Genomic DNA, 20,634 nt, shown 5'->3' on the forward strand with positions numbered 1-20,634 from the left:
TTAAAGCTTTACAACTTATACAAGCTAATGGTATCTTTTCTGGTACATCTACTTTTAAATTCGGTCGGAAAGGTTTGTTTAGATAAGGGGCATGCAGAGACTAAATTTTTAAAGTGGTTTTTAAGATTATTGTGTATTAATTTAATTTTTAAAATTTTAATTATATTAATTTGGACTCTTAAATTAAATTCTGGACTATATACAAGTCCTTGACTGAATTTCAGACGTGAGTAGTAGTCGAAAAATTGATGTGGCAATGTCACATGGGATGAATGGTACGACGCTATTTTGATTTTTGGCGTGTTTTAAAAGTAAAATATTGTCGTTCAGCTATGCAAAAAAGTGAAAAGGTTGCTTTGTGAGAGGGGTGATCACTTACAACATTTTTTTCCTCTTTTCTCACCAACATCAACAGTGCATCCCCTCCATTAGAACAGACAATAACGGTAGTTTAGAACAATCTAACATCGCCTGATTTTTTACGGTTCTTTCCACGACTCTTGAAGACAATGACCATCGAAAGCTACTGAAGCAAAGGATAAGAAGCATTTTCGAGCAAAATTAAAATGATAAGCATATATGTAACATGTGGGTTGTGAGGACTTACAACAAAAATGATAGCATGGCCGAAGTCAGCAAGGTCGTTAAAGAAATTGTCAATGGACCAGTGTCGGTGTAGATGTGCTGGAACCAAGTACCCATAACCGCCAACATGGTGAGCCTGTCAATCTTGATCTCTTTAGGTCTCAATTATTCCTTGATCTTTTTAGGAGAGTCAGTACCCCATCCGAGAAGGTCAAACCAGAGGCCACCGGGTTAATTAATATTGGTGCTAGTGAACTTGTTGTTTAGGAATAGGGGATCGGTGTTGCCATTAACAATGACTGCTTCAAACTTCTTGCGATGTGGCTTTCACTTCTTATCATGGTGACGACTATTTCTAAAGACAACAAGAAGAAGAAGAAGAGGATGAAAAAGAAGTGAATCGGAAGCACATGAAAAAGAAGAAGATTTAGGATTTATAATTGGGGATTAGAGATCATATTGAAAAATTTCACATCAACAGTCACGTCAATTAGCTGTTATACTGTGTCATGTGGCACTAGCAGTATCACATCAATTTTCGGTTGCTTACTCAAGTTTGAAATTGGGTCAGGGACCTATATATAGTCCGAAATTCAATCTGGGGGTTTAAATTAGTGCAATTAAAATCTCAATGATCAAATTGGTGCACGGCGTAAATTTTGGGTACTATTTTAAGAATTTAGTCGGCATGTAGATGTAGACACCGAATAGTTACTTCTAGATGTGTTAGGTATATTTTTTGTTTTTTATTTTCAAATGAATGAATAAAGAAAATAGGAGGTCGATATAATTTTAAAATAACAATCAATAAAATAGATAGAGATAATTAAATATAGATAAATTCTATCCAATTCTTTCTTTAATAAAAGGTAAATTATCTTCTATGATAAATCTAATAGTTATTGAATAAAATAAATTATATCATAGATGATTGATATTAACTCTTAACTTAGAGTTTTGATAACTAAACTAATTAGTTATAATAAAACTAGGGCAATGTACTTAAATAAATAAAATGAGAGAAACATTTACCTATATACAATATTTGGAAAGTCCTTACATGAGTGTGTTGTTTTGATTACTATGTAAACCGTGGGAGCTAGCCACAGTTTCTCATTTCTTCATAAACCGTGGGAGGCTTCAACGGATTTCAGTTGGAAAAGGTTGAGCATAAACCGTGGCTGCTCACCACGGATTGTGAGAGAAAACAGCTAGTCATAAACCGTGCTTGGTCACCACGGTTTATGAAGAAAGAGCTCTGAACATTAACCCCTCCAGGCTACCACAGTTTACGTTGAGTGAACTATAAATACATAATCCGTGGATAGTCCTCACGGATATCATTTGTGCCAAACCAAAATTGTTGTAGCTTGGTGGTTGAGAGAGTTTGAGGGAGAAGTTTGAAGGTTTAGGGTTTCATTTGGGTGGTGTAGCCATGGAAGACAAAGCTCGCATGTACCGGCTAAATGGCGTTGCGCACGTGGCTGGATACATCAACCAAGAGGTTAGTTATTATTATTATTATTCTGAGTTGCTAGTATTATTATATTATTATTATTATTATTATTATTATTATTATTATTATTAATTTTATTACTATTATGAATTTATGATAATTGTTAGTATTATTATTAATTTTTTATTTTTATTAGTATTGGGAGCTGTTAGTATTATTATTATCGTTATTGTTAGTACAATTATTCTTGTTGGTATTGTTATTATTCTTATTGTTTCATTATTGTTATTACTATTGTTAAGAAAATAGAATAGCAATGTGGGTATCTAATAAATTTTTTAAATTATGTTTGTTGTTATTAGTATTAGTCGTATGTTGAGGATTTTCTTACCCACATTTTGCAGCCTACTAGGGTTATTAGCGGTGTAAGGAGACAACAGAATATGCCTTTACACGACCAGATTATACCATATCTGGAGACCGCTAGGTTGTATCACCTCGCTAGGCTGAACAGTAAGTGGTTCTGGGTTGATGAGCCTCTACTTAGCGCATTCGTTGAGAGGTGGCGTCCTGAAACGCACACCTTTCACGTGCCGTTTGGGGAGTGCACCATCACTTTGCAAGACGTGGCATATCAGCTGGGTTTGCCCATAGATGGGGAGGCCGTTAGTGGGTGTCTGACTGACTTTGAGAATCTGATGGAGAACGGAAGACCAGCATGGGTGTGGTTTCGGGAGTTGTCTGGGGAGTTACCGCCGCATAATAAAGTCAAGCAGATGACGGTGTGCTACACATAGTTGCAGGCTGACACGATTTACATGTAATTTCAAAACCGTGGTTAACTCCCACGGATTACATAATAATAAAATTGCACATGCACGTAAGCAAGTTTCAATTGTTGGAATCACGTAAAGGTTTCTCACATTTATTTTATTTCAATACATTGCCCATAAAACTACTTGAACTTTATACCTACAAATTTACACAATTTTTCGGGCAATGTACCTATATAAAATGAAAGAGAGAAAGCTTTACGTGATTACAACATTTGCAAAGTGGTTACGTGTGTTAGGTACCAGACAAATGACACAGCAAAATATAGAGATGAAAAATTAGAAATTTGTATAAAATATGGAAACAATTGAATAACTTTCTTTGAGAATTACAACTTCTCTCTATCACAAGGAGACTACAATAACACTCTCTCTTGACAAAAGGAGAACAAACTTCTCTCTATATATATAGAAGAAAACTACTCAAAGAAATATTATGTTATTCTCTTTGGATGACTTGATTGAAATGAATTAAAGAAAAGCTCAATTTATAGGTGAGTCTCTTCAATATGAACCATCCGTCAATTAGAGGTATATAATTTTTCTCTTTTTCAACCATTAAAATTCTAAGGTTATAAACTAAGATTGTTTATTACCTCTCATTTTATTTAGTTATTATTTATTTATATATTTTCTAAAATTAGCTTTACTAATTTTACAATCTCCCACTTAAAGCTAATTTTTGATAAATTTTCAAAATTTATGTTACTCATGTATTCCATAGGCCGTATGAGGATCTACACCATTCAAACTTTTCTGTGTTGATTGGTTTTGTCATGGCATCTGCTAGGTTATCTTAGTGTGAATCTTCTGCATATCAACACTTCCTTCTTCTACTACTTTTCGAACAAAGTGATATTGTACTCCAATGTATTTTGTTCTTGAATGAAAGGCAGGATTCCTTGCAATGTGCAAGGCACTCTGACTGTCACAATACACAGAAATCTTCTGTTGTTTGTGCCCGAGTTCTTCTATCAACCTTTGGATCCAAATAGCTTCCTTGCATGCTTGTGTAGCTGCCATATATTCAGCTTCTGTAGTAGATAAAGCTACAACAGTCTGTAATTTAGATAGTCAACTCACAGCTCCTCCTACAAGTGTAAATACATATCCTGTAGTAGATTTTCGTTTATCAAGATCACCTGCAAAATCTGAGTCGACATATCCATTGACAATGAATTCCGATCCTCCAAAACATAATGCAACATTCGAGGTCCCTTTGATGTATCTCAAGATCCTCTTAACAACATTCCAATGCTCTTTACCCGGATCTGCCATGAATCGACTTACCACCGCAACTGTTTGAGCGATATCTGGTCTTGTACAGATCATGGCATACATAAGGCTTCCCACTGCTGATGCATACGGTACTCGAGACATTTTCATCCTCTCTGCTTCACTACTAGGGCACATACTTGAGGATAATTTAAAATTAATAGGAAGTGGGGTTGAAATTGGCTTGCATTCTTGCATGTTGAAGCGTTGCAAGATCTTCTTCAAATAATTCTTTTGCGATAGCCAAATCTTCCTATCCTTTTTGTCTCGGTGAATTTGCATCCCTAAAATCTTGTTTGCTGGTCCCAAGTCTTTCATATCAAACTCCCTAGCCAACTGTGCCTTCAATTCTTGGATTTGATCTTTGTTGGGACCTACCACCAACATGTCATCCATATACAACAGCAGAATGATGAAATCATTATCACCAGACCTCTTGTAATAAGTACAATGATCTGAACTAAGTCTGTTGTATCCAAGGCTAATAATGAAAGAATCAAATCTCTTGTACCAACACCTTGGCGCCTGCTTTAGACCGTACAGAGATTTAGTTAACCTGCAAACCAAGTTTTCTTTTCCTTTTTCTTCAAAACCTTCTGGTTGGAGCATATATATCTCTTCTTCAAGTTCTCCATGAAGAAAAACAGTCTTTACATCTAATTGCTCTAGATGTAAATCAAATACAGCACACATAGCCAAAATTACTCTAATAGTAGTTAGTCTCACCACCGGAGAAAATATTTCATTGAAGTCAATACCTTCTTTCTGAGCATATCCCTTGACAACCAATCTTGCACGATATCGTTCCACCTGATCATTACTATCTCGTTTGATCTTGTAAACCCATTTGTTACCAATGGCTTTCCGACCTGCTGGAAGTTCAACAAGTTTCCAGGTATAGTTCCTATGTAATGCCTCAATTTCTTCTTGCATTGCTGTCATCCGCATAGAAGCGTCTAGATTGCGCATAGCCTCCATAAAAGTTGTTGGCTCTCCATCTTCTGTCAAAAGACAATATGCATCATGGTTTGTCAAAACATAATTTGAGTGCCATGATGGTGTTCTTCTTTGTCGAGTGGATCGACGAACTTCTATGTCATTAGCCTCTGCTTCTTGTTCTTCGTGCTGTGATTCTGCTTCAGAAAGATCACCTTCTCTGCATTTTTCATCTATTTGAACAGTGGTTATCTCTTTAATAGTGCTGTCATTTTCTTGTTCTTTTTGCAATTCATCTTCTGCAAATATCACATCTCTACTGACAACTACCTTGCGGGCAGTGGGATCCCACAGGCGATACCCCTTAACACCGTCAGCATAACCCAAGAATATACATTTTCTAGACTTTGGGTCTAGCTTTGTTCTTTCTTGGGAATTGTACATCACGTACACAGGACAACCAAATATATGTAAAGAAGAATAATTAGGTGGCTTACCTTGCCACATCTCCATTGGTGTCTTTAACCCAATTGCAGTTGATGGTGACCGATTTATCACATAACAGATGGTTTTAACAGCTTCTGCCCAAAAAGACTTGGCTAAACCTGCAGTTTGCAACATAGCTCGTGCTCTTTCTAGGAGAGTCCTATTCATTCACTCTGCTACACCATTTTGCTGAGGCATATATGCAACTGTGAATTGTCGTTGAATACCTGCTTGCTTGCAAAATGTTAGAAAATCACCATCAACATATTCTCCTCCATTATCTGTCCTTAAACACTTGATCTTCTTTCCAGATTCAAGTTCTAACTTTGCTTTGAACTCTTTGAACATCGCAAACACGTTTGACTTTTTCTTGATCGGGTACACCCATAGCCTCTTAGAGTAATCATCAATAAATGATACAAGATATTTTGCTCCTCCTAGGGACATCTCCGGCGATTCCCACACATCAGAATGAATCAACTCCAATATGTGCTTGCTCCGAGCAGTTGATCTACCAAACGTCAATCTATGTTGTTTGCTTGTAACACAGTGCTTACAAAACGGTAAGTTTACCGATTTGAGCCCGGGAATGAGATTACGTTCTACAAGAATCTTCAAGCCTCGTTCTGACATGTGGCCTAGTTTGCAATGCCATATCATCGTCATTTCTTCTTGGCTTGTTGAAGCAACTGATGCATCTGCCTCTTGCAAAGTATCTCCCATAAGCATGTATAGATTTGCTGCAATCTTTTCTACTTTTATTACCACAAGAGCTCCTTTAACAACTTTTAAGATCCCACCTTCAATATGGGTCTTACAACCAAGTTCATCCAATTGTCCAATCGACAACAAATTCTTCTTCAAGCCTTTCACGTGTCTTACTCCTTGAAGTGAACGAATAGAACCATCAAACATTTTTATTTTGACAGTACCCATTCCAACAATTTCTAAGGCATGCTTGTTTCCCATAAACACAGATCCTTCCAAGACAGGTTCATATGTACAAAACCAATCACGATGAGGAGTCATGTGCCATGTTGCTCCTGAATCAACAATCCAAACATCAGTGAGTTGTTTACTGCCTTTAGAACCAATTGTTGCTTCGCCATACAGGATTTCTCCATCATCAGAGGTACTTGCAACACATCCTTGAGAACTTGATCCTTCTGAAACCTTCTCTATACTCTTCTTATTCCAACAATCTTTCTTGAAGTGCCCTCTCTTACCACAATTGTAGCATTTGACCTGCTTCTTACTTTGTGACTTTGGTCTACTTTGACTCCCATTGAAACCACGCTCCATTGATCTCCCTCTTGTCATCAACAAAGCCTCTGCTTGTTTTGAGCTTTCTAATCTATCTTTCTTATTCTTGCGCCTAGATTCTTCTTCAAGAACCGCAGCAGCCATGTCATCAAAAGAAAGATAATCAGTCAAAATATTATTAGTTAAGTTAATGATAAGCTGATCATATGAATCTGGTAGACTTTGAAGTAAGAGCTCTGCACGTTCGTTTTCCGCTATGGTATATTCCAATGATGAGAGTTGGGAAAATAGCGTATTTAGATTGTTGATGTGATCCGTTGCCGATGTGGATTCACTCATTCGAAGAGTATAAAGTCTTCTCTTCAAGAATATCTTGTTGTGAAGTGACTTGACTTCATATAATTTGGTGAGAGCATTCCAAATTTCCTTTGCTGTCTTTTTCTCTGCTACACTTGATAAAACTGAATCAGCTAGTGCCAAGTGTAAGTTTGCAACAGCATTATTGTCCATCTCCTTCCATTTTTCATCTGTAATTCCAGTGGGTCTACCTTCAATTGCTGTCACGCAATCGTCTTTTCTCATAATGGCTTTTATCTTCAATTTCCATATGGAAAAATTACTCCCACTGAATTTCGGAATTTCATACTTTGCTGCCATTTTTTTTTAAACGATAACTCGCAGCGGAAAAAAAAATATATTAATCAGCAACCTTTGGCTTTGATACCACTGTTAGGTACCACAAAAATGACACAGCAAAATATGGAGATGAAAAATTAGAAATTTGTATAAAATATGGAAACAATTGAATAACTTTCTTTGAGAATTACAACTTCTCTCTATCACAAGGAGACTACAATAACACTCTCTCTTGACAAAAGGAGAACACACTTCTCTCTCTATATATAGAAGAAAACTACTCAAAGAAATATTATGTTATTCTCTTTGGATGACTTGATTGAAATGAATTAAAGAAAAGCTCAATTTATAGGTGAGTCTCTTCAATATGAATCATCCGTCAATTAGAGGTATATAATTTTTCTCTTTTTCAACCATTAAAATTCTAAGGTTATAAACTAAGATTGTTTATTACCTCTCATTTTATTTAGTTATTATTTATTTATATATTTTCTAAAATTAACTTTACTAATTTTACAACGTGAGTGTCCTTTTTCATTATTATATAAACCGTGGGAACTAACCACAGTTTCAAATTTGTGCATAAACCGTGGCAGCCTGGAACGATTTTCACTTGAAAAAGTTTGAGCATAAACCGTGCTTGGTCACCACGGTTTATGAAGAAAAAGCTGTAAGCATAAAATCCTGTTGGCTACCACGGTTTATGATACATCATTGTTATTATTATTATTAATTTTATTTTTATTATTATTGGGAGTTGTTAATATTATTATTGTTATTGTTAGTATCATTATTCCAGTTGGTATTGTTATTATTGTTATTATTATTATTCATATTGATGTTATTATTATCCTTCTTAGTAATTATTGTTATGATTATTATTATTGTTATTGTTTCGTTATTGTTAGTAATAACAAACATTGGTTTTCTATTTTCTCTAATGATAGTAATAACAATAATGAAACAATAACAATAATTACTAAAAAGGATAACAATAACATCAATATGAATAATAATAATAATAATAACATTAATAATAACAACAATAACAATAATAACAATACCAACAGGAATAATAATACTAACAATAACAATAATAATAATACTAACAACTCCCAATAATAATATAAATAAAATTAATAATAATAATAACAATTATGTATTTATACTACTCTAAGTATAAACCGTGGTAGCCAACAGGGCTCGCAATTTTTCTTCATGATCCGTGGTGAGTAGCCACCGTTTATGCTCAAACTTTCTCAAGTAAAAACCGTTCAGGCTGCCACGGTTTATACACAAATTTAAAACCGTGGTTAACTCTCACAGTTTATATAATAATAAAAAGGACACTTACATAACCACTTTGCAAATATTGTAATCAAGTAAAGATTTTTCTGTTTCATTTTATATAGGTACGTTACCCCAATTTTTCTATCAACTTTATTAACAACTATAGAATTCACACTTATTCAATTAACACATTATATATTTTTTTTAAAAAATTTGTGATTCGGCCTTTTGGATCATTTGTCCTTTTTAGTTTTTTTTTTTTTTTGTATTGTTACTTGTTAGTTCTAATAAATATAGGTGTGGTTTAAAAAAAATTATAAAATAAGATCTTTTTGTAACTCTTATAATTTAAAAAAATTACCATATTTAATTAGTTTAACTGTCAAAACTCAAGTTAAATTAAAAGTTAATGTTAATTATGATAACATAATTCATTTCATTCAATAATTTTTTGATATATCATAGCGGGTAATTTACCTTTTATTTGATAAAAGATTGGATAGAATTCACCTTAAATAATTAATGCAAGTTGACACAATAGATGAAAGTTTGTGTCTCTTAACCATCTCTCCCAGATTCGATACTCACCTTAAATATATAGAATTATCAATAGAATATCTAAATTTAATATTTTTTAGAAAAAAATAAAGATAATTTATATAAACAAATAAACATGTTTCATTTAGACAAATAAATATGTACATACAAATACGATAAAAATGACTCAGAATATATATGTAAATATGTAATAACTAAAAAATTCAAATAAAAATAAAATATTGTTCAAAATGTATTTTATAGATGTTTGGATAATTTTAGACTTCAAACACATGTAAGAAATTGTATAATTAATTCTTTTTATTTTTACGAAAATTTTTTTTATTCTTTTTCGTATAAAAATCTATAACAGAATATAATATACAAAATAAATTTAGTTATGCTTTTAAAAAATATTTCCCACAAATTATAAGAATGGTACCGCATATAAATATAATAATGTGTTTTAAACGTATAATTGTTCACGAAAATTAATTTTTAACTGTTCTAGAAATTTCAAATAAAAAAGAAATATAAACATTTTCCAAAATCAATGAATGTGATATAAATAGGTCTATAAGTGAGTAATCTATTATCTATTATATTATATTAAAATTAAATTTTTGCACTTAATAATAAACACTACAACAATATAGATTATTTTTTAGGGTTATATGTGTAAAAAAAGAATTAAAATTCGTCAAAAAAATAAATTTTGACACTATTTTAACTATGAAAATATGTTAATAAAAGTTTTGTCAAAAATAGTATTTTTAACATATAAGTAATTGTGAAAAAAGTTTAAATCTTATTTTGATAAATATTAGCTGTCAAAAATAATTTGTTAGAAAAATTTGAGAATATATTTTCTATGATACTTATTAACCGTTAAAAATACTATTTATTTTGACACTTATTGACCATAAAAAATTTTCAACAAAGAATGAGATGAGATTTTGAAATCGAAGAATAAATTGAGATTTTGAAGATAAAGAATGAGTAGTATGATCCCAAACTGAGAGCAGTGTGATGCCAAAATTGACGGAACCCAAAAAAGAAGAGGAACAATGGAGTAAATTGAAAATAAATGAGTGTCAAAATTGAGGAGTAATTTTCTACGGTCAAATTATTCATCAAAAAAACATAAAAAATTTGACATTTGTGATATTTGTCAAAAATATATATTAATTTTTACACTTAATTATGACTGTTAAAAAAGACCATATTAAAATAGTTCTCTTTTTTATAGTGAAAATTGATATGATATATTTTTAAGAATATTTTTTAATTTATTTGTTTTAAATTTTAAGTCATTAAATCAGATCAATTATAGCTAAATAATTATACCAATAAATTAATTTGATTAAATATTTAAATCTTACATAATTATTATAATTAAATTTATTTATTATTATTAATATAATGACTAATTTTATATAATTGATAAATAAGATAAAATTGTTTAATTTAATTTATTTGGTATTAATTAGATGATTGATAACATAATTATATATATGGAAAAAATATGACTATAGGTATTATGCCTTATATATCATTTCATTTTCACTTCTTTTCTTCTTTACAGTAGCTTTAAGAGTTTATTTTGGTAAAAAAAAAATCCTTTTTAATAATTTTTTATTTTTTAATATATTTGTCAAAATTTTTGAAGTAAAAACACTAAAAAAATAAAGAGTATATTTTGTTAAAAATTATAATTTATATATTTTTTAAAAGATTTTTGTTTACTTAAAAAAGGATATTTTTAACATAAAAAATAAATAAAAAAGTATTTTTATATAGTTTTGTCGAAATATAATTATTAGATAAAAAAAATATTTTTACATGAAATATTCAAATATAGAATTATTTTAATTTTTTAAAAAAATTTATAAAAAATTTATTTATAAAAATATCTTTTAGTAAAAACTCACCCAAATAAACTGAGTGGTAAACGGAGTCCAAGTTATTGAAATATATATATATATATTTGTTATTTGAGAAATTGAGTGATTAGATATTCAAATTTCACATCATTATTATAATTTAATTTATTTATTATTAATATAATGATTGGTTTTATATAATTGATAAATAAGATAAGATTGTTTAATTTAATTTATTTGGTATTAATTAGATGGTTGATAACATAATTATATATGGCAAAAATATGACTATAAATATTGTGTCTTATATATCATTTCATTTCATTTTTATTTTTTTTTATTTATTATTTTTTTTTGCAGTAGTCTTGAGTGTTAAACAGAGTTTAAATTAGGTTTAATTACCTGTTAGTCCTATAATTTCGTGAAATTTTTTATTAGGTCTCTATACTTTTTTTCTTTTTAATTGAGTCCCTACACCAATTTTTTTTTTTCAATTAAGTCCCTCTTAATAGTAATTGACTTAATTTTATAGGGACCCAACTAAAAAAAAAAGAATTAGTACAGGAACCTAAATAAAAGAAAAAAAAGTATAGGGACTTAATTAAAAAAAATTTGGTGCAAGGACTCAATTTAAAAAAAAAAAGTATAAGGACCTAATTAAAAATTTTGCGAAACTATAGAGACCAGCAGAATAATTAAACCTTTAAATTATTGAAATGAAGAGATTTGTTATTCGAAAAATTGGGTCATGAAATAGTATAGATGAAGTCTATTGTAAGTCATTTTCTTAGTCTTAGTCTGTTTGTCTTTTTGTAGGATTTATGAGTAGTGTAAAATAGTACTTACATTATATTTTATCTTAGTAAAATTTAGTTGTATACTTGTATGTTTATCTTGAAGTAAGAAAAATATTGTAAATTATGTTGGACGAATAAGTCTGTGATGTAGAATTTTAGAAAATATAATTATTCGATAGTTATTTTATTTAGTCTAATATCTTATTAGTTTTTTTTTAAGTTGAATACTACCTTAATTTTTGTGTAGGACTCGAATATTTTAACAAAAGATATTTAAAAGGATGCAACAATTTTTAGTTAAAAAATAAATAAATTTATATGTTTATTAGAATAACAAGCTAACACTTTGAACTATGATAAAAAAAAATACATTGAAGAATCAAATAAAAAAAATTAACATATTAGAAAAATTTAAAGACGATGTACATGAATATTGAATAAATTTGTATATTGTTTGTTTCTATTATTTTATCATTTATATATATTTTAGTGTTTTTTGTTTGAGATTTTTTAATATCTTGATATTTTTAAAAAGGTTTTTTGGTTCAATAATATATATATGGTACTTTGATATGAAAAAGTAGATACAAATTAAAAAATAAAATTCAAGCTTTATAGGAAACAATTCTAAAGTATATATACATATTGAATATGATTTGTTTTTTTCTGGAGTGTTTAAAACTCTAAAGCTGCGTTTAGAAAAAAAACGGAGATCGAAAGATTGAGATTGAGAGATGGAGACTAAAAGAGAGATTAAATTAAATTTTTGTATTATATTTAATATAAAATATATTAGATTGAATTATATCTCAGTATTATGTTTAATTTAAGATAAATATTGAGATTAAAGAGTAGATTTAGAGTTTAAAAAGTTAAATGAGGATATTTTTTAGGAGAAATTTATCTATTCTATATTATATAAAAATCGAGCTTTTGCACTTAATGATAAAGCTGACGTGGCATGTTTCTGAGAATATTTTTTAATTTATTTCTTTTAACTCATTAAATACAATTTATTACGATGGCTTAATTATATCAACTAATTGATTTGATTAGATATTTAAGTATCACACAATTTAATATTATGTATATCAATTAATTGAATATAATTGTTAGAGTATAATTAGGATCAATTAAATCAATTAGCATTATTCAATATATCTGAATATTTATTATAGGATATTACGTCTTTATTATTTCAATTCTCTTATCACCTATAAATACCCTTTTATATTGTATCATTCTACACAACTTGAATACTCACAAATAATTTTTCTATTGCTCCCTCTCCCCTTTCTAATATGGTATCAGAGTCTTGGTATTCTCCTTGAGAAAGATAAGTTGATTTTCTTCTGGTGAAATACCATATTTTTTTAAAGTGCCATTTTTTTTCTTTCTCTTTTGTCAATGCTTTGATGCTTTTTTGGCTACTCTTGCGGCAGTTCCATCTGCGTTCTCTTCTGGCAGTTCTGTTTGCGTTCCCTTCCGACAGTTTCGTCTACACTTTCTACCGGCAGTTCCGTCTGCGTTTTCTTGTGACAATTCCGTCTGCGTTTCTTTGTGACAATTCTATATGCGCTTCCTTGTGGCAGTTCCATCTGCGCTCCCTTCCGGCAGTTCCGTCTACACTTCCTTCCAGCAGTTCTATCTCCGTTTTCTTGTGGCAGTTCTGTCTGCGTTTTCTTGTAACAATTTTGTCTGCGCTTCCTTGTGGCAGTTCTATCTGCGCTTCCTTCCGACAGTTTCGTCTGCACCCGTTCTATCAGTTTATGCATTTTTTTTATTTAGTTGTTTCAAATAAGTTTCAAACTCAAGTTGTCACTTGAGATTGAGGAAGGATGTTAGAGTATAATTAGGATTAATTAGATCAATTAGTATTATTTAATATATCTGAATATTTATTATAAGATATTACGTCTTAAACATGACAGAATAAAATTGTAAAAATAATCTTTTTATCACTTTGGATATTTTAACTCTTTTTTTTCTTTACGTGTAATTTTGTTTTGCGTTAACTTTATTTATTTAATGATGAAATATACTCATGTTAATTCTATCATATAATAGTTTGTTTTTCTCCTTTGTATTTTGATTTGTATAGTTACTATTGATCTTGTTGTTTTTGTTTTCTTGAATTGTTCTTTTTTTATGACTTGATAATTTAAATAAAAAAAAAAACAAAGAAAGAAAAAAACGATGGCCAAAGGTAGAGGTTAGAAGCCTAAAATAGCAACATTATTCCTCAGCATTATTATTATTAATACAAACTTTATTATTTTTTTTCTAATATTCTTTAATATGAGCTTCATTTTTTTCTTTATTATTATTAATGCTTTTATTATTTTCTTCTCTAATTATAAATCTCCTTATAATAATTATTTGATAGAATTTTTTTTGTCTAATAGATTTTTTTCTCAATTTTTTGTCAAAAATAATTTATATTAAAAAAAAGAAGATACAAATTAAATTTTAAAATTTATGTGCAAAGGGTAACTATTGAATTCATTTGGTAGATTTAAACTATTTGTATTATCGTCATTGAAAATTTTAAATACTATTATAAAATTCTAGATATTTTTTATCTTATTATTCTTAAACTATACATTATACCGTGTATTTGAAGAGTTTCATCTTTTTTGAAATAAATGTGACATTATATACTTTTTTGGATACAAAGGGATAATGAATTTGAAGTGAGTAACAAAATTAATTATATAATAAGATACAAATTTTTAGAATTTTCTAGCACAATTGACAAATTTTTAGTTTCAAAACAAATTTTTACTCTATTTTTATCTTTTATTTGATTTTTTTATTAATTTTTTTTATTTTTTTAATTAATTATTATTGTAATTGTTACGGCCCAGCCCAGCTGAGCAGGGTTACCGCCCGACCTGCAACTAACCGGCCTACACGGCCGGGTTGACGCTTACAATCCGCCCGAACCCAGGACCCGAATACGCGTCCTGACCGACAGCTGGGGGAAGCGAAGCTTCCTAGAAGGTGGCCTCCCCTTGTGAGGCCCGCCCTACTGACAGGGTATATAAGGGGAGGGTCCTACCCCTCCCCCAAGGTACGTCATCATAACTTCCCTCTTTTTCCACCTGCACTCCACACTGACTTGGGCGTCGGAGTATCCTTGCAGGTGGCACCCCCACAACCCATCGGGAGCTTAGAAAGTTGGCAGATAGCACGAACTGTTCCCACGACTCAGACCAAGGCAGGACCCATCTTCACATCTAAACCGTCTGGTAACCCGACGTACCGAACATTGGCGCCGTCTGTGGGAATCTCCCCAACATGGATTTTGTTTTGGTTTCTGGCGAGACCGACGGTAGGGCCAGGACCCGCGGGGAGGGGATGGATCCCATAGGCAGTGGGGTAGCCGCCGGAGCCCCCGTCTGCGAAGGTAGCAGATCTCTCCCGCGACATACAGAGGGACGACCCTTTGGAGGGACAGGCAGCGACAGCGCCAGGATAATACAAGAGCTGCGCCACAGGGTGCAGAACTTGGAGCGAGAAGTAGACAACCGTGAAAGTCGTCAACCCACTCCTAGCCAGGAGCCTTCCCGATCCACTCAAAGGGGAGAAAGAAGTCTCTGAAGGAGTCGCTCCAGGCACACCTCGAGCCCCCGGACAGAATCAGAAAGCCAGAAGAGCAGAGAGGTGCCAAGGAGAAGGCGAGACCCACTGGTCTACAACTGATCACCAACGAGAGACACCAAAGAAGAAGACTGGGAAAGCGACAGAGGACGAAGAAGAAGAAGCCGACCACGTCAAGTGCACCACCAAGAAAGGACGAGGAGAGGCCGGCCTAATAGAGAACACGGCAGCGAAAGGCAACTGGTGGTCATGGGGGAAACCCCTTTCCACCACTCGATCCTCGAAGTACGACTACCAAATCATTTTGACAAGCCAACAAATATGAGGTACGACGGTACCCAAGATCCCCCAGGAACATCTAACGGCCTTCGAGGCCAGGATGAACCTGGAAAGGGTAGGCGACGAAGTGAGATGCCGGGCTTTCTCGGTAACCTTAGCTGGGCCAGTGATTCGCTGGTTTAATGCCCTCCCCCAGGGCTCCATAACCACGTTTGCTGACATCAGTTGTTCTTTCTTGGCCCATTTCACCACGCGCATCACCAAAGCAAAACACCCGATTAACCTGCTAGGGGTGACGCAACGAAGCGGCGAGCCAACCAGAAAATACCTAGACAGATTCAACGATGAGTGCCTTGAGATAGACGGCTTAACTGATTCGGTGGCCAGCTTATGCTTGCCAACGGTTTGCTAAATGAGGATTTCCAAAAACACCTCACCACCAAGCCCATCTGGACAATGCAGGAAATTCAGAACGTAGCTAGGGAATGCATTAATGATGAAGAGGTAAGTCAGGTCGTGGCAGCCAATAAACGGAAGCCCGCATACCCTAGTGCCCACCCATCCGGTGGCGGTGAGAGGTCCAAGAAACACTCCAGAGACGGAGGAACGGCCAAGACTTTCAAACCCTTTTCCCGTGTTGGGAAGTTCACCAACTACACCCCCTAGCGGCTCCAATCGTCGAGGTTTATCAGCAAATCGCCAACAAGGGCATCTTGTCGAAGCCCCGACAACTCAGAGATAGGACGGGAGGAAACAAGAACCTCTATTGTGATTATCACAAGGGATATGGCCACAAGACCCAAGACTGCTTCGACCTGAAGGACGCCCTGGAGCAGGCCATCTGAGAAGGAAAGCTGGCCGAGTTCGCCCACCTAATAAGGGATCCTAGGAGAAGGGACCGATCAACCAAGGACAAAAGCCGCGCCGTAAAGCAGAGACGGGAACCCGAGGAGGACACGGAGCGTGCCCTCACCGTGGTGAATGTGGTGATTGGAAGGGATGTCCCTCCCAGGTCGAAGTCGGCTAGTAAGAAGGACGCCAAGGTTCTAGTTATGTCCTCTGGCCCCGCGCCGACCTCTCGGAGGTTACCCTCGATATCTTTCGGCCCCGATGATCAATGGTTCAATGAGGTTGCGAAGAGTTCGCCGATGGTGATCACGGCCAGGGTGGGCACCGGCCTAGTAAAGTAGATCTTGGTGGACACAGGAGCTGATTCCAATATCATGTTTCGCAATGTATTTGACGCCCTGGGCCTACGAGACGCCGACCTCAGAGGTCACCAGCACGGCGTGGTAGGCCTAGGTGATAACTTCATCAAGGCAGACGACGTAATTTCCTTCCCGGTCTCCATAGGCGGAGGCAGGGGGAAGAGGTCACTAATGGGGGAGTTCGTGATCTTAAGAGACTCGACGACCTACAACCTCATCCTGGGGAGGAAGACCATCAATGAATTGGGGCGGTGATCTCCACCAAGCTATTGCTAATGAAGTTTGTTGCTGATGATGGATCAGTTGGGACCATCAGGGGAGACCTAGAGACGGCAGTCGCATGCGATAACGCCAACCTCTCCTTAAGAAAGAAATCTAAAGAAGCATCTGGTGTCTTTCTTGCCGACCTAGACGCCAGGGTTGATGACAAACCCAGGCCGGAACTAGAGGGAGACCTTGAAAAGTTCAGGGTCGGCGATTCAGATGAGAAGTTTACCTTTGTAAACAGGAATCTGCCCCATGACGTGAAAGAACCCCTCATAGAGATGTTCAAAGCCAACGGCGACTTGTTTGCCTAGACGCCAGCCGACATGCCGGGTATAGACCCCTAATTCATGTCACACCAGCTGGCTGTGAGACCGGAGGCAAAGCCAGTGGCCCAAAGGAGGAGAAAAATGTCCCAAGAAAGGGCGAAAGAGGTGGCCAAACAGACGGCCAGCCTACTAGAAGCGGGCTTCATTCAGGAACTCAATTACTCGACTTGGCTTGCAAACATGGTCCTGGTTAAAAAGCCTAGCGGGAAATGGAGAATGTGCGTGGATTAGTCTGACCTTAACAAAGCATGTCCCAAAGATTCCTTCCCCTTACCGAACATCGATGCTCTTGTCGACGCGGCTGCGGATTACCGATACCTGAGCTTCATGGATGCCTATTCTGGGTATAATCAGATACCGATGCACCCGTCAGATGAAGAGAAAATGGCATTCATAACGTCGGGAGGGATATATTGCTACAAAGTCATGCAGTTCGGGCTGAAGAATGCGGGGGCCACATACCAAAGGCTGATGAACAAGGTCTTCAGGGACCTCATCGGCAAGACAGTAGAGGTATACATAGACGATATCTTGTTCAAGACCGCCAGGCCCGAGGCCCTTTTAAGTGGCCTAGAAAGCGTCTTCGCGTCTCTTCGTCAGCACGGAATGAGGCTCAATCCGCTGAAGTGTGCCTTCGCCGTCGAAGCCGGTAAGTTCTTGGGGTTTATGATAACCCAACGACGGGTGGAGGCCAACCCGGAAAATGCGATGCAATTCTTCAGATGAAGAGCCCGGGAAGCGTGAAAGATGTCCAAAGGTTGGCGGGCAGACTCACAGCACTATCCCGTTTCCTCGGCGCGTCGGCGGCCAAAGCTCTACCCTTCTTTAACCTGATGAAGAAGGGGATCGCGTTCGAGTGGATCCCGGCATGTGAAGAAGCTTTCAAGCAATTCAAATAAATAGTCTCGGCACCACCCGTCCTCGCAAGACCTAAGAAGGGAGAAACGCTATACTTGTACTTGGCAGTAACCGACGAGGCCTTGGCGGTGGTCTTGGTGCGAGAAGAGGGGAAGACTCAACAACCAATATATTTTGTGAGTAAAGCACTACAAAGAGCAGAGCTAAGGTATAGCAAGCTAGAGAAAGTGGCATATGCGCTCCTGACATCGTCGCACAGGCTGCGGCAGTACTTTCAAGGACACCAAGTAATCGTCAGGACGGATCAGGCAATCCGGCAAGTACTCTAGAAACCCGACTTGGCAGGTAGAATGATGACTTGGGCTGTCGAAATCTCCCAGTATGACTTACAGTATGAACCCAGGCACGTGATCAAGGCTCAAGCCATGGCTGATTTCCTGGTAGAAGTAACAGGGGACCTAGACGGGGCGCCGAGCACACAGTGGAAGCTCCATGTTGACGGAGCATCTAACCAAACGTTCGGAGGAGCAGAAATCATCCTGGAGAACCCAGCTAGAGTTATATACGAGCAGTCAATCAAATTAGACTTCCTGGTGTCAAACAACCAAGCGGAATATGAGGCCCTGCTGGGCGGCCTAGCTCTAGCAAGGGAAGTCGGAGCCACAAGACTGGAAGTGTGTAGTGACTCGCAGGTCGTTACTTCTCAGATCAATGGAACCTACCAAGCCAGAGACTCACTATTACAGAGGTACCTGGAGAAAGTCAAAGAATTGAGCAAGAAATTTGAGGAGGTCACGATCCAACACGTTCCGAGAGAAAGGAACACACGGGCAGACCTCCTGTCCAAGCTAGCAAGCACAAAGCCAGGGACTGGCAACCGGTCCCTCATTCAAGGATTGATGAAAGAACTAGCAGTAGTGCTACAGCTAACCCAGTTAGAACCTTGTTGGATGGACCCGATCATCGAATTCCTGGGAAAGGCCAGGCTCCCCAGCGACGAGCAGGCGGCCAAAACAATAAGACAAAAGGCGGCCAAGTATGCAATCATACAGAGCCAGTTGTTTAAAAAAGGACTTAGCCAACCACTGCTGAAATGCCTGCACCCCGACCAAACGGAGTACGTCCTCCAGAAAGTCCATGAAGGATGCTCTCTGATGGCGGACTCTAAGGAGTTCGTGAGAAGGTGCAAGAGATGCCAGGAAAACTCCAGCTTCCACAAAGCGCCAGCAACCGAACTTAGCGTTCTCACAACTTCCCGACCTTTCTCACAATGGGGAATTGACCTATTAGGACCCTTCCCGGTCGGGTCAGGACAAGTCAAGTACCTGATAGTGGCGATTGACTACTATACAAAGTGGATAGAGGCAGAGCTGTTGGCCAGCATATCCTCAGCGAATTGTCGAAAGTTCGTATGGAGACAGATAATAGCAAGATTCGGCATCCCAAAAGCCGTTATCTCGGACAACGAGATGCAGTTTGCTGATAAAAAATTTGGAGAGTTCCTTGCCGTTTTGGGGATAAAGCAAAAGTTTTCGTCAATAGAGCACCCCCAGACCAATGGACAAGTGGAGGCTGCAAACAAGATCATCCTGCAGGGCCTCAAGAGGTGACTCGACCAGAAGAAGGGAGCGTGGGCAGATGAACTGGCCTCGTCCTGTGGTCTTACTGCACAACCCAACAATCGGCCACTGGGAAAACACCTTTCCGACTCACGTATGGGGTAGAGGCAATAATACCTGTGGAAGTCGGGGAGCCGAGCCCACGACTACTCTTAGGGGAGTCGAAGAGGCCGTGGAAAAGGACTTGGTGGATGAAGCAAGGGAGATGGCCCATCTATCAGAAAATGGTGCTAAAGCAAAGAATGGCCATGCGCTACAATGCCAAGGTGCTCAAAAGAGAATTCGAGCGGGACGACCTGGTCTTAAGGCGCAATGATGTTGGGGTCCCGACACCCGGGGAAGGCAAGCTGACGGCTAACTGGGAAGGCCCTTACAGGGTGAAAGAGGTGATTGGTAAGGGCGCCTACAAGTTAGAACGGTTAGACGGCAAGGAAATCCCGAGAACGTGGAATGCGAGTAACTTGAGAAGATTCTACTCATAGAATAGACGCGCCAAT

The 20,634-nt window shown here is 36.2% G+C and overlaps 1 protein-coding gene across 1 annotated transcript; it reads left to right on the forward strand.

The window, feature by feature from the left end:
• The first annotated feature begins 18,871 nt into the window (after nucleotides 1-18,871).
• On the forward strand, nucleotides 18,872-20,128 carry LOC112721913 (uncharacterized). Its single transcript, XM_025772935.1, has one exon. It carries the CDS (start codon nucleotides 18,872-18,874, stop codon nucleotides 20,126-20,128), a length of 1,257 nt encoding a protein of 418 aa, XP_025628720.1.
• The last annotated feature ends 506 nt before the right edge of the window (nucleotides 20,129-20,634 follow it).

The sequence above is a fragment of the Arachis hypogaea genome, chromosome 11 (assembly GCF_003086295.3).
Source record: "Arachis hypogaea cultivar Tifrunner chromosome 11, arahy.Tifrunner.gnm2.J5K5, whole genome shotgun sequence".
NCBI lineage: Eukaryota > Viridiplantae > Streptophyta > Magnoliopsida > Fabales > Fabaceae > Arachis > Arachis hypogaea.

Bases quoted from the DNA above. Each gene is read 5' to 3' on its own strand.
- LOC112721913 (XM_025772935.1), top strand. From the start codon at position 18,872: ATGACTTGGGCTGTCGAAATCTCCCAGTATGACTTACAGTATGAACCC.